General features: G+C 44.8%; 1 protein-coding gene across 1 annotated transcript in view; it reads right to left on the bottom strand.

Moving 5' to 3' along the window:
• Positions 1-1,115: 1,115 nt before the first annotated feature.
• The window catches only part of LOC124594478, a 113,614-nt gene continuing 98,993 nt past the window's right edge, over positions 1,116-15,736 (bottom strand). The window contains exon 9 of the mRNA XM_047132853.1: positions 1,116-2,801. Within this exon, the coding sequence (XP_046988809.1) occupies positions 2,323-2,801 (479 nt within the window). The 3' untranslated portion in view covers positions 1,116-2,322. The remainder of the gene's footprint in view (positions 2,802-15,736) is intronic.

The raw sequence follows: 15,736 nt of genomic DNA, 5'->3' as shown, positions 1-15,736 counted from the left end.
AGCCTTTTGAAACACCCTGTTCTATGGCATAAAATGGTTGGGTGCAAGGCAGCGTTATGGCGTAATGTGAAATTCAACGATGCATGCACTGATTCAGGCTTGCGTATACGGTATGATGGTATATACAACTTGTGATGTGTCACCACAACTTTGTGCTACTGGATCCACGACCCTCCAGTCATTACACACGAACGTCACCAAAACCAACATGGTGCGTGTGTTGCAACCCAGCAACTGGGGTTATCCTCTCAATTCCAAAGAATAAGAATAAGAGGCGGTAGGCACCATATCATCCTATTATTCAGCAGCTCTATGACAGTTTTGGGCTGCAAATAGCATTGCACAGATCAATTCTAAGCAATACGCGCGTGACCCCACTAGCTCACATTCTGTTTCTGCTGTAATCAATATAGCAAGTAGGTTGGCGAATTAGACACGGAATGCGTTTTCACAGCCGTGTGAAATTCGTCATGGAAAATGGTCTTCAAACTGATGCAACTCGATGAACTTTAGATTTAACGGAAAGGAATCAACTGCCGCAGCTGGGATTGCTATCGAATATTGGGCCCAAAGATAGTCTGTTGCTATCGTGGTGGACGAAGGAGGTTTCATCAGCACAGTTTACTCTGCACTTTTGGTCGACGGATGTCTGATCAGCAACGCTGTACCGACACCCTGAGTTCCGTTACAAGTTTAGCCCTCTGCCGCCTAATGGAGTGAGGAAATGTGGCACGTAATGGCAATCTGGCCGCTAGTTGTTGAGCTTAAGCTCGACAGATTTCATGCTTCCATTCCACAGAATTAGGCTGTGTACCATTACTGGATTTCACCGAATCTGTTCCTTTCCTCCGACGCTCGTGAGTAACACCACAAATAATATAACAGCACACTAGCTTTCAGGGCAGTAATTCACAAATTGCCAGGTCACACAAGAAACCCGACGAAGAGGCATGCATTGACAGACTCATCCTTATGCGCGCCCATCTAAAGGTACCGTTCAGAAAAAATGGATATTTCACACAGCAGATTAATGGGGCACTGGCAGCTAACAAAATAATAATAATAAAAACTAAAAAATAAACAAAATTAAAAAATAAGAATCAGGTAGTGGGTAACATTTCGTTTAAAATAGCAAGAATCCTCTGCAAATTTCGGGTGAAAGCGATTTTTCATCCACTAAGATTGCAGACCTTTTGGGATCGGTAAGGGCCAACTTGTTATTGAGGAAGTCCGGAATTCACAAAATACCTTGTCAGTGTGGTGTGGCTTGCATAGGACAGACTGCACGCACTGTGAAAGAACGTTGCACTAAGCATCATCGTCGCGTTCGCCTTTTGCAACCAAGCAAGTCCGCTATAGCCGAACATTGCATTTCCACTGTACATTCAATGGAGTATGACAGACCTGTGATTCTCATCACAGTTACATCTTTCTGGGACTCCATTATTAAAGAATCCGTGGAAACAGGCCTGGTGGAAAATGTAATGAACCGTGATAGCGGCTACCAGTTGGACAAGGCGTCGAACCCCATCACCTCTACGATTCGTTCTAATCGAAGACAACAGAGTGCGCAAACGGCCGCGCAGAACGGTAACACAGGGGACAGCCGAGTTCCGCGATTCCACCAGCGAGGGCGCTGCCATCGGAAGTGTGGTCCGTCTGTCAACTTTAATTTTGACACATGCACGGAATACCCGCGGAGCGCTATTTATGACGGAGCGGAGCAAGTCTTTGTCAGTCACTGACGGCTCATCTCAAGACGATTGACAGGTGCCCAGTCGAAATATCGTGCGATGAATTAAACGACGACCGGCTACAAGCCCATAGTTTGTTTAAACATTCAATTCGACGAGAAAATTTTACAATTCACAGAAACAGAGATAAAGTGCTAGAGCAGAAGAGCTCATAAATTTGAATACAGATGTGACCCAAATGAAAATATCTTTAAGGCAATTGTTGGACACTGATAAAAAGACCACCCATCCCCAATACGTATGAAGCACTGTATTAAAGACCAAACAACTTTTTTTCCTGTTAACGGGAATTACTGGATGTTCACTTACTTCCTTCTCAAATAATGTGCAAGCAGTTGCACGTATGGACAGTCATAGAAGAAGATACTTTGTGATTGTTGCAGAGACAGCCTTCACTGCACATCCCAGCACCAAGCGAGACTATCACCCTGTAGTGAGAGATAACACTACAATTAAATTGTTTCGTAATCAGCGGTGGATACGTTACATTCTTAGCTCGAAGCTAGCAGTTACGAGGTAACTTGGAGGAACTTTCAAGAAACATGACAATAAGCAAGGCGGCAGGTCGCTAGGAGACGCAGTAGCAGAAGAGCTTGAGGTGGAAGTCGGAGATGCAGGCGCTCTGGTTGCCGTACATGTTGACGCGGCTGACGGCCTCCAGCGTGGCCGCCCCCAGGGCGCCGCCGTCATCGCCGCCGCCGGCGTCGTCGAGCGCGAGCGTCGCCTCGAAGCGCGCGCCGCCCGGCGCCGTCTCCAGGGTGACGGTGACGTCGTGCGGGCTGCGCAGCGCGGAGAGCACGCGGCGCAGGCGCAGCTGCGCGCACAGCCGCTCTCCCCCGGCCCCGCCGCCGCGGGCCGCGCGCAGCGGCGCGAGGCGCGCGTTCAGCTGGTGCACGAAGCGCTGCGCGGCGGCGCGCGCCAGCCCCGACTGCGGCGCCAGCGGCCGCGTGCCGCGCTTGCACGCGCACCAGTGCACGTGCACGCCCGCGTCGGCGCACGTGCGCGACTCCGGCAGCGCCGTGAACAGGCTGCGGCCGCGGCCCGGCTCTGCCGAACAAAGCGTCATTAGCTGTAATCCGCCGCTGCAACTAACGATGCGTGACCGACAGTGGCGCTCAAACTCTCTCTAGTAATCACTGAGCCTGCCTGAGCCAGAGCCGATTTGAGATAGCACTGGGCCTGTGGCAGTGATTACACGCGGTGAGTCAAAAAGGGCTTTACAACTTTGAAATGATATGGAAATTTATTGAAATAAATTACAGAATCGGTAGATGCGTCATTTTGTAGCAAACAACCTGAAATTTCACGTAAAAGTGTCAAGCGTCTTTTTGGTTCGATGCGACTAACAGTGGTGACGCGGCAAGCATCCTACCGGTAATCAGTTTCTCCCCACACTCGTTGCAGTAAATCGGCCGTAAATTGTGCAACGGCAGCTTAGATTCGATTATGCACCTCTGCTAAGTTGTTTGGCACGGGAGGAACATACACACGGTCTTCAATGAAACCCCAGAGAAAGAAATCCAGTGGCGTCAAGTCCGGAGACGAGGTGGTCACGCGGTTGGCCCTTCGCGGCCAATCCACCGACCTGTGAAGCAATTTTCGAGGATACCGCGGACTTCCGTGAGGAAATGAGGTGGGGCACCGCCTTGTTGGTAGTTTTCTTGTAGTTGTGGTCTTCAGTCCAAAGACTGGTTTGATGCAGCTCTCAGTGCTATTCTACCCTGTGTAAGCTTCTTCACCACCGACTAACTACTGCAACCTACATCCCTTGAATCTGCTTTGTATTGTATTGTATGTTAACTGGGGACCTAGAAACGACGGAGAGGCTCCGTCCCCGCCACGGCCGCAGTGGTCCACAACCCCACGACGACTACCGCAGTCCACTTCACCCCCCCCCCCCGCCGCCCCACACCGAACCCAGAGTTATTGTGTGGTTCGGTCCCCAGTGGACCCCCCCCCCCCCCCCCCAGGGAACGTCTCACACCAGACGAGTGTACCCCTATGTTTGCGTGGTAGAGTAATGGTGGTGTACGCGTACGTGTAGAACTTGTTTGCGCAGCAATCGCCGACATAGTGTAACTGAGGCGGAATAAGGGGAACCAGCCCGCGTTCGCCGAGGCAGATGGAAAACCGCCTAAAAACCATCAGCAGACTGGCCAGTTCACCGGACCTCGCCACAAATCCGCCGGGCGGATTCGTGCTGGGGACCAGGAGCTCCTACCAGCCCAAAAATCCGTGCGTTAGACCGCACGGCCAACCGGGCGGGCTTGAATCTGCTTACTGTATTCATCTCTTGGTCTCCCTCTACGATTTTTACCCCCTCCATGTTTCCCTCCAGTACTAAATTGGTGGTCCCTTGGTGCCTCAGAATGTGTCCTCTCAACTGATCCCTTCTTTCAGTGAGGTTGTACCACAAATTTCTCTTCCCCCAGTTCTATTCAGTATCTCCTCATTAGTTATGTGATCTACCCATCTAATCTTCAGCATTCTGCTGTAGCACCACATTTCAAAAGCTTCTATTCCCTCCTTGACTAAAGTAGTTATCGTCCACGTTTCACTTCCATACATGGCTACACTCCATGCAAATACTTTCAGAAACGACTTCCTGACACTTAAATCTATGCTCGATGTTAACAAATTTCTCTTCTGCACAAACACTTTCTTGCCATCGCCAGTCTACATTTTATACCCTCTCTACTTCGACAATCATCAGTTATTTTGTTGCCCGAATAGCAAGACTACATCTACTACTTTAAGTGTCTCATTTCCTAATCTAATTCCCTCATTACTAAATTTAATTCGACTCATTCCATTATCCTCGTTTTGCTTTTGTTGATGTTCATCTTATATACTCCTTTCAAGATACTGTCCATTTCGTTCAACTGCTCTTCTAAGTCCTTTTCTGTCTCTGGAGGAATTACAATGTCATCGGCAAAACCCAAAGTTTTTATTTCTTCTCCATGGATTTTAATTCTTACTCCAAATTTTTCTTTTGTTTCCTTTACTGCTCGCTCAATGTACATATCGAATAACATTGGGGATAGGCTACAACCCTGTCTCACTCCCTTCCCAACCACCGTTTCCCTTTCATGCCCCTCGGCTCTTATGACTGCCATCTGATTTCTGTACAAATTGTAAATAGTCTTTCGTTCCCTGTATTTTACCACAACCACCTTTAGAAGTTGAAAGAGAATTCCCGTCAACATTGTCAAAAGTGTGTCGAAGTCTACAAATGTTGTAAAGGTAGGTTTGCCTTTCCTTAACCTATCCTCTATGAGAGATCGTAGCATCACTATTTCCTCGCGTGTTCCTACATTTCTCCCGAATCCAAACTGATCTTCCCCAAGGTCGGCTTCTACCAGTTTTTCCATCCTTGCTGGTAGTAAACCTTCCCATCTCGGTCATCTTAATCGATCTGTGAAAGTAAAAAGTTTTCAAGCATATCCGTATACATTGGTGTCCAATATTAAAGCAACAAATCGCTATTTCCCCGTCCTGTTTCTAATTCACGATATAATCATACTGTCAACAGATGACCGTGCCGTCGTGTTTTGCACGGAAGGTGCCATTTCGGTCACCGGTAAACCACGCCAACGATGACGTCAGGGCACCTATCAAACGGAGTCGTGTTTGCTGGGGAGTCCACATCCACAATCGCTCTGTACACAGTCACAGACGGTGCAGTGTGGCACGAAGATGACGCCTATCAGACACTCTGCGGTCGAGGGCAATAGGAAGAATGGAAGCAGGACAGTTGGAAACTCATGTGGCCCGGTGGCTTACCGTGTGTCGTTCTGTTGTTTCTCGGATGTGGCGACAGTTTATAGAGACCGAAACTGTAACCCGAAGACCAGGGCAGGGCCGACTACGCATGCTATCAAAAAGAGGGGACCATCAAAAAGGTTCAAATAGCTCTGAGCACTGTGCGACTTAACATCTGAGCTCAACAGTACCCTGGACTTTGAACTACTTAAACCTAACTAACCTAAGGACATCACACACATCCATGCCCAAGGCAGGATTAAAACCTGCGACCGTAGCAGCAGCCCGGTTCCGGACTGAAGCGCCTAGAACCGCTCGGCCACAGCGGCCGGCAGGGGACCATCATTTGGCTGTAAGGGCACTACGGTAGCGCCTTAGTACAGCGTGGCAACTGGCATCTGATCTCGCAGCATCCACTGGACATGTTGTATGGAGGCAAATGGTGTAGGGAAGGCTTCGACAGAGTGGCCTTTATTGTGGGAGACCTGCTGTGTGTGTGTGCCTCTGACGCATGTTTACAGAAAGGAACGTCTAGAGTGGAGTCGTCAACATGCCACATGGACGTTCGAACAGTGGGCCAATGATGTTTTCACAGATGAGTTCCGATTTGATCTGGAGCATGACTCTCGACGGATTCGCATTTGAAGGGAATGTGATACTCGATTACAAAACCCGAACATTGTGGAAAGAGACCAATGTAGAGGAAATTCGATAATGCTGTGGGCAAGGATGGTGTTGACCACTTGGACATCTTTTCACGAAATTGTTCGGGTGAATAGAAAAGGTTTAACTACTGTCAGGTATCGTGACGAGGGCGTGGGACCTCATGTGCGGTTGTTGTGAGGTGCTGTGCGCCCAGACTTCGTACTGATGGACGATAGTGCTCGACCATATGGAGCACGAGTGGTTGATGTTTTCTTGGAAACGGAAGATACTGCACACATGGCGTGGCTTGCTCGCTCTCCCGATTTGAATCCCAAAGAGCATGTTTGGCATGCGGCAGGTAGAAGGGTTGCATCACGCCAGCATCCACCAACCACTCTCTAAGACTTAAGAGCAGCTCTGCAGGAAGAATGGGCGTTATTGGTTTAACATGAGTTTGATGGCCTTATTGGTTTAACATGAGTTTGATGGCGTTATTCACAGCATGCTCCGTCGTTGTCAGAACTGTATTGCTGCCAAAGGTGGTCACACCTCAAAGTGAGCACATGATAAGTTGTCGGAATGTGTGTGCAAATTTGTTAAGTTGGGAAGAAACAAAGAACATTTTCGTCTACTGTTAAGCATGTTGCAGTTGTTTACGTTCTGTGTTCTTTACATTGTTTCTGCTTTGCTATCACACGTTTATACTGTTTTGTGACAAAACAAACGCAGCCTCGCAAAATTTCCGTTTGTTGCTTTAATTTTGGCTGGCTCTGAGCACTATGAGACTTAACATCTCAGGTCATCAGTCCCCTAGAAATTAGAACTACTTAAATCTAACTAACCTAAGGACATCACACACATCCATGCCCGAGGCAGGATTCTAACCTGCGACCGTAGCGGTCTCGCGGTTCCAGACTGAAGCGTCTAGAACCGCTCGGCCACACCGGCCGGATTTAACTTTGGACACTAGTGTAGATACACAATACCAGTGACAGCTTTCTCCACGAAGAAGAAAGCGCTGTACACTTTCAGTTTGCTAAGGACACAAAACACATTAACTTTGGGGCTGCCACGAACGTGTTCCAGGGTTGCGTCTGGATTTGCCTTGTCCCATATTCTGCCGTTTTTGTTGGTGTATACCGTGTTACTGATATGAAATGTTGACTCAACCTACAGCGAGCACAGTCTACGCCAGTAAAGACGCCATTTTAATTGTGGAGTACGCTGGCACTCCTGATCGCGAAATGGGGTACTGATGCACTACATAAATCAGACTTGAGATTGTTTGGTACAAAATGACACATCTACCGATTCTGTAACTTATCGCCATATATTTCTATATCATTCCTAAGTTGTAAGGCCCTTTTTGAGTCAAGCTTAATATCGGGTCTCTCCTAAGAGTTGTCAAGAGCATTTTCTCTTCTGTTTCGGGAGAAGTTTGAAATGTTTTTGCAATATGTACCTGGGGTCAGCCCAAACAAATATCGCTCATCACGTCTTTCAAGCGAAGCCCTGAGGCGACGGTTTGTTTCCCACTATGAACGAAATGAGTTTTAAAGGAAGATTTTACGTGCCCATTCCTTAGAATGGTCCCAAATAAGTTTGGCGCGATATTCGTTTTATCGATGGTTATTGCCAGGGACAGTAAAACGGAAGAAAAACCATTATTCCAGCAGTAACTGAGCACAGCTGGTTCACGGCGGTAGCTGTCAGTGTGGGCCGGGCTTCTACTGGAGTACTCGTTATTCTTCGCCTTTTTCCGTCTCTATTAATTCATATCGATAAAACGAACATCGCGCAAGACTGATATGGGACCGGTGCATCGAATGGGCACGTCTGGCCCTGCTTTAAAAATAATTCGTAACGGGAAACAAACCGGCACTTTCCGTTGATACTGGGAGTCGCATGAAACGCGTGACGAGCACTGTTTGTTTGAGCTGACTCCTGCTGCACGTTGCAAATACGAAATTGCAAATACCTGCCGAAACACCAGAGATAAAGATCCTGACGACTCTTTAGAAGGGACACCCTGTATAGTTTAAATAAGATGTTACGTTTTGTTTGTAAAAATAATAAACGCTACAGATAAAAATAGGACACCCTCAAGGACACGGTAATTTTATTGACAAGTGAATTGACAGGTAATTCTTCATTGTAGGATTATAGGATAACAAATTCAGAGCAAATGAAACACGTACATCACAGTAAAGGTTCACCAAACAGGCACATCAGTATAGGCCTGTATTCTCACATGCAAATAATCATGAAGATGCCGAATGCCATTCTGCGAGAAGACTGTCCCAAATTATCTTGTGCCTTTTGTTTCTGTTCGGCAATGGCCCTTGTGTGCTCGTGTCCTATACGTATTCAGTTGGCGAGAGATCTGGTGTTCTTGCTGGCCAGGACAGTTGTTTTACAGCACGATGAGCACATTCCGTCACAGAAGCCGTATGTAGACATGCACTGTGCCTATAGTTGTTCTGAAAAAGCACATCACCTTCCTGTCGAAGAAATGCCAGTAGCAGGGGGTGACAGCTAGTGCAATGTAGCAGGCATTGTTTACTTTTTCCTGCAGAAACACTAAATGTGAATGCGAGTTGTGGCTGGTGGCCGCCATTACCTTGAAGCATTATCTGTGTGGTATGGGCGAAAGCACTCCGGCATTGGCAGTTCACCAGGTCTATGCCATACACATGTACGTCCATCATCCACACACAGTCAGAAGTTATTCTTGTAACTGACGACAATTGAGGGCCATTCCATGCCCCAGTTGACTCTTTCACAATACTGGAGTAGCCATGCTTGATGGTGTTGTGGGCCAGTGGTAGCCTGGCCAGGGCACACACAGTCTTAGTCCTGCTGCAAGCAGACTGTACCAACGGTTCCTGATGATGCAGAAAATGCAACATGTGACCGGATTTGGTCCCTGGATGATGTTCGGTCGGCCACAGCTATCTTGAGGTGCACCTGTAGTACATGGACGTCCAGAACCTGGTCTACGAACGTGCGGATGTTCCACAGCAACATTGCAGCAATCCATCGATATGTCCATCCAGCTTCCTGCAGGCCCACAATGTCACCCCATTCAAATGGCTGAAGCTGCTCAACAACAGTACATACTCTTTGATGAATGTACCCTAGAATGGATGTTGCAAAAATGATCATCTCTAAACTCAGCACAGTTACTACTCGCAGAATCAAAACAGAGGGTGGACTGGCACACCATTTGATCGCCTATGACTGTGACAAACAAGCCACTAACACTACAGTCCACAGTATAGACGTATTATACGCAGGCACCACTGAATACAGTCCTTGAGGGTGCTGCATTTTTTTCTGACAGTATATTTATATTTATAAATACACTTAAAAATAAAAACATTCCCTTAACATCTTCAGTATCCCTATAATGATAAGCTATTTAGGTAGTATAAGAATATAATGTAACTAAAATAAATATTTAAAAAATAAAAGTTAAACGATAAATCTTAAGCACTGAATCATGTCATCATTAAATGTAATTAAAAATATAAATAAATAAACTATACAAACCTTTACCACCTGATAAATCACCTCAACTACAATCATAATCCTGTGGTGAATAATAACCTTCCGTTAAAGATAAATATGTCAGAAAGAATAGACACTCAAATGTATGTAGTACATCGGTCCGTGTGATAATTTCAGTAAGGATGCGCAACAGGATCCCAGTCTCTTGTGGGAATACTCGACTCGTGCGAGCAAGTAGGTAAATGGGTAGTGGACAGTACTAGCGTGTCGCAAGTTGAGAATTTGGATCGGGCCGGGAAGCATGTCTTGATGGCTGAGGCGGTTAAGGCAACTGCTCGTGTTAAACGGGTGATCCGGGTTCGGATATCAGTTCAGCACAAATTTTCAACTTTAACTACTGAATCATTTCGAAGCTCGATCTCAGCTGGCGTCGGTCTCTGCTTCGAAATTTGATACTAACGGCCGCTGTATCAACCGACAGTATTGTGACTGCTCTGTCGGACATGTCAGAATAGACACCACAGATTGTGTATCATCTCCTAAGTCACAACGCGGAAGAGTGTGTGTGTGTTGAGCGATCGTGGCAGATGTTACTGAAGAGGACTGCGACGAAAAGTAATAGGACAAGAGCTGCAAATGTCACTGCCAGAACTGAATGTCGCACTGGCAACACTGTGAGCACTGTCAGCACCAAAGCAATACGGAGTGGGCTCTGTAAGCAGGGAATTACAAGGCGAGATGGAAATAGAAAACCACTCATCAGTGGTGCAATTGCCCGTAACAGGGAAACGTGGTGCCGAAGCCGTGAAACCTAGGCTATGAATCAATGGAAGAATGCCATTTGGTCAGATGACTCTTGTTTCACAGTGTTTCTAACTCGTGGCCAAGTTTACAACCCAAGAAATTTACACACGGAACACATTATTCACACTGATTGCTTTCCGTTAAATCGAAACGTAATACAACGACGCATTGATTCGCAAAAAAAATTCCCATCCAGTCTAAGATGTTCTATTTTTGTGGATTACATTTATATTTACATTTCACTTTAATTAAGTGAGATATTCAGTACTAAAGTACCACATAGGTGTCGTATGTAATATTAAGAAATATTCCGTCTTTCGCGACTGTAATAAAAGTTTTATTTACACCGGGCGCGTTTGGCTTTATTTTATAGCACTTCAGTCAATGAAAGGTATGGCACATACACAATGGTACTCATGTTCTCTTTCTTGTTTTTGTTCCACAGTCGCAGTTTTACCAATGGTATTTTAATATATTCCTCTTCTGCAACTGTAATAAAGCGACTTGTTTAGACCAGATGCGTGTCTCTCTTTTGAAGCATCTTCAGTGGACAATATTTTGTCCCCTCCATTGCCAAGTCACCTTTCGTAGTTTTGTGCTGCGGTAACACAATATTCAACGTTTGTGTCGGCTGATCAGTGTTTTAGCAAATAAATGTTGTTTCTGTGTGCCACACACAAAAATTATATTTGACATAGCTCAGAGGACTTCACTGATAGACAATATATTCAAGTCCTAATGTTTTTGTAAGTCCACAGTTTTGTTTAATGTATTTTGTCTACTTTTTTTTGATTGATTGAAGTGCTTTAAAATAAAGCCAAACGTGCCCGGTGTAAATAAAACTTTTGTTACAGTCGCGAAAGACGGAATATTTCTCAATATTACATATGACACCTATGTGGTAATTAAATTAAATGAGATATTGTTATACAGTAAATTTTATATGAAATTTAGTTATCTTGTCCATGTTTCATTCTCAACATTGTGGCAACTAAAATCGACCATGCGGAAAGTATACTCTATGGACTTTTACCTCTGCAAACTCTTCAAAATTTCGTGCAAAGGTTTACTATATTTAATGCTGCACAATAACTGCGTTGAACATCGAAACAAAATTAAGTCATTTATGGGGGGAAGGTATCAGTCAAGAAGATGTGTAAAAATCAAATTTTTGGGCCAAATAGTTTTTGTGAAATCGAATGATAAGAGTGTCAAAGCAGCCGGAACACCGTGTGTCTACACAGGCGAGCAGTGCAGTGATAAAATCGCGCACAGCGCGGAATGCAGGGAGCACGTCTTTGTAGCAGCGATAGGGTTAATGCGGCCGTGGAGGCTTTACTTCATGAACTGCGCGCTCCCCCCTAAACCTAAGCTTGCGAACTATGCTATACTATGGCGCTGCTTCTCTTGGCGCGTGCGTCGTGTGCAACTGGCAACGCAGCAATCTCCCGCGTCGGGGCGGGCATGCGCGAGCCGCCAAGATAAAAGAATTCAACTATAGGACTTTGAAAAGCTATACAGACGCAATCTATTGTCTTATGTTAGTATTCAATGTACAGTAAACAGTGTGAATAATCTGTTGGGTGCGCAAATTTCTGCGTAACGATGGGGGCGTAATGCCTTCACTTTTTCTGTGTGAGCTAAAGCTTCCACAGCCATCGTCATTTTCTGTAAAACTTTTCTGGGGACGTGACTGCGTCGACATGTTGCTCTATAGATCAATATTTTGGTCACTCTTTTAAATCGCCCAAATCGCTGTGGTTTATTTACTGGTGGGTCAGTACCTTGTTCAGTTCTTACATAGTAATTCTTATTTTAATTCCTACCGGCTGGTATCGGTGAATGAGAGCAGTGCAGTACGATGAAGTAGTATTTTTCTACTGAGTGCTAAGGGAACACGTTGCGTACTGTGTGTCTCCGGACACTACACTTAGTGCTGCACCAGTTGAGGCAGACTGAGATCTCTCTCCTATTGCCAGCGATGGATCCGACGAGGGCCCACATCCGTCGTCGTACTGGGTTACCCGTCATTCGCCGGTACCAACCAACACCGTTTTTAAAGTTTTTTGTTAATCGGTCTTGTGTCTGGTTTGATGAGGCCAGCCACGAATTCTACTCTTGCGTCAACATCTTAATATCAGAGTAGCACTTGCACCCCAATAGGAATTATTCTTCTTGTAGTACCTATGCGTTTCGGCTGTTAGTGACCAGCATAGTTATATTTTGCTTGTTCGCCAAAGTTCCTCGCTCATGTGTGAAGCCCACTTCGTTCAGTTCTCTTTTACCAGATATCTATCCTTCAAGAACGTCCTGCAGCAGTTTGTACCTGAATCCGTTCCTCACTACATTGTTGTAATTGTCTGCATTTTATTAAGTTTAGGACTTCCTTTTCTTTTTTAATTTTGTAGAGAATGTCGTTGCTAGTAATTTTATCTGTCCGTAGCACTCTGCACTCCTGTGCAGCCGCATCGCAAATGCCTCCAGTTGTTTGGGCGTCGTCTCGGGCATGATCCATTTCTCAGCTGCACAGAAAAGGATGGCAACGTGAAAATCTTAATTTTGTTTCGATTGGGAGGTGATGGCTCTTTAACACATTAGCCATTTTACAAAACGTAGCTCTGGCTTTTTCAGTAAGAACTTTAATTTCTTGCGAGCTATCCCGCTGATTTTTAATCTACTTTCCAGATATGTATGTTTATTTACTTGTTCAATAAGAGTACTATTATTGTTTGGATGAATGTGCGGTGTATCTTCCTTGCTCATGACCATTAATTTTGTTTTACTTATGTCGATTTCTAGGACATAAGCCGGCCGCGGTGGCCGTGCGGTTCTGGCGTTGCAGTCAGGAACCGCGGGACTGCTACGGTCGCAGGTTCGAATCCTGCTTCGGGCATGGGTGTGTGTGATGTCCTTAGGTTAGTTAGGTTTAAGTAGTTCTAAGTTCTAGGGGACTTGTGACCTAAGATGTTGAGTCCCATAATGCTCAGAGACATTTGAATCTAGGACATAACAGTCGCTAACTCCGTTGATTCAGGATTCAAGATGTTGAACACTAAGCTCGGCGTAGCAGATATTGTTCAGCTTCTCTCTATTCAAGACGATTCATTCTCCGACATTTTCAAGAGCTTCTTTGAAGATATATTCCGAATAAAGATTAGCTATCAGTGGCGACAAGAAAGAACCCTGCCTCACTCCTTGGCGTATCTTTAATGTGGCAGATTTCTTATTTTCTTCTCTCGAAGCAGCATATTTATTCAAAAAATCTTTGTTCACCATCCATTTTTTAGCACCTCGGGTATCTTGTAAAGTTTTACCCTGTGAAAATCCTTTTGATAATCAACTAAACAGCTATAGACATCACATCTTTAAATCTCTGGAATAAGATTTGAATGCGGAACAGATCTTCTTGAGTACTGCAAACATTTCTGAAGCGAAACTGTGTAGATGCCGTTAGTTCCTGACAAACTTTGTAGAGTCTTTTGTCGATAAATCTTAGAAATATTTTCAGGAGGTGGCTCATGAAACTCTCTGTCCTGTAGTCACTACTATTTTAGCTCGTCGCTTTTGTTTGTAAGATTAAGAATTCTAACTTTATTCATTTTTGAGGTTTGATACCTGAATTATAAAAAAATTTACTTGTTCACCATCAAAGGACTTGAGATGTTTTCCCATCTTTCATTGCCCTTACTGCTGATCTCACTACTTCTGCTACAACATCTGGTCCTTAAATGGATCACCGTGAAAAAGTTCTTCCATTTAGGAATTAAAGGGTATTACTCTCTGCCTCGTCACTCCTGCCATGCAGTCAAAATAGAGTTCAATGATTTTCTTGACAAACTGACTTCAGGAGTAGGATAAAAATCACATCGTATTAGAAATGACTGTGGCACTGAGCCACTAGTAAATACTGTACTTCAGACTGAAGAGACTAATATTTGAAACAGTACCCAAAAACAACTTGGCGACGTGATCACATAACTGGAAACATTTTATTGATGATTAACATTTCTTTCTTTAATGTGACGGCGATATCAGATATATCTGTTCAGTGATTCCAATAATTACCAGTCGCCACCTACAGACTATTATTACATGTACATAGGAAGATCTGTGCCTGGCGCTGAGTAGAAACAAACGCTGGAGGAAAACGCTCTGACCGCCGCGTGTCCTTCGATCCGCTCCTCAAACACTGACCGGTGGCACAGTGGACTGGACGAGTGTCTTGCCGAGAAGTGAAGGAAGATCGTTGAGCTATTTGGCACTTCAGATCAATGTGAGAGTGGCATCTGCTCACAGTGTTGCCCAAAAACTCAAGCGAAAACATTACACAGTAATGTCTGTGCATGATGGACACTTTGATCCTGAAATACTCTTTTCTTCTGATGAAACAATTATTGAGTTACGTTAACGTGCAGAAGAGGTTTTCTACCGACGATGAAGTCTAAAGTGCCATCAAACAACGGACCACAGAGGCGATGGGAGACTTTTTTGACGAAATTATCAGAAACCTCAGTCTTTGGCTCACAAAATGCATTGAGAACGAAGACAAGTACGTTGAAAAATTGTGTTTGATGTACAAACGTGTACTTGGAAATATTTCTCAATATATTGCCTTTTCGATTTTTAAACGACTGAGTACTCTCAATTTCTGATCATGCCTTATCCATCAAAGTTATCGTTAGATGGAAAAAACTGGTCCAATGAGTCGTGTTGAGGTAACTGCATTCCACATTCCTGTAATCAAGTCGTGGAGGGCTTACTGAAGCTGGTGAGGTTTTTCAGAAATCCAAGGACTATCTAGTAGGAAAAGTATCCGATAAAAGTAGCCATGTTTCTTCACAAAAGAAAGAAAATTTCAGGATCAATCAACCCGTCAAGCAAAGGCAATAGTCGGCTGGGGTACTAACGTCGAGACATCGAGGAACATTATCTGCATTGGTGTCAGTGAACAGTCTGAGATTGTGCACCGCCCTGTGAGCATATGATACTGATCAACACCTGTGTGACTGTCCAAATGGAGCGAAAATATTGATGGGTATCTTTCCATGAGAACCCCCAACTCATCTGTACTTATTTATTTTGTAATCAGTCTTTTGATAACTGTGATGCGGCCCTTCACCAGTTCCTCTCCTGCGCCTACCTCTTCATTTCATACTTCAGAGTATCACTTATACCTAATACCCTCAGTTATTTGTTGGATATATTCCAATATTTGTCTTGTCCTGCAGTTATTATCTTCTACGACTCCCTCTAGTAGTATG

This window comes from Schistocerca americana, chromosome 2 (genome assembly GCF_021461395.2).
Source record: "Schistocerca americana isolate TAMUIC-IGC-003095 chromosome 2, iqSchAmer2.1, whole genome shotgun sequence".
In the NCBI taxonomy this organism is placed as follows: Eukaryota; Metazoa; Arthropoda; class Insecta; order Orthoptera; family Acrididae; genus Schistocerca; species Schistocerca americana.
The sequence above is the reverse complement of the archived record's forward strand: the minus strand, read 5'-3'. Positions and strand labels throughout refer to the sequence as shown.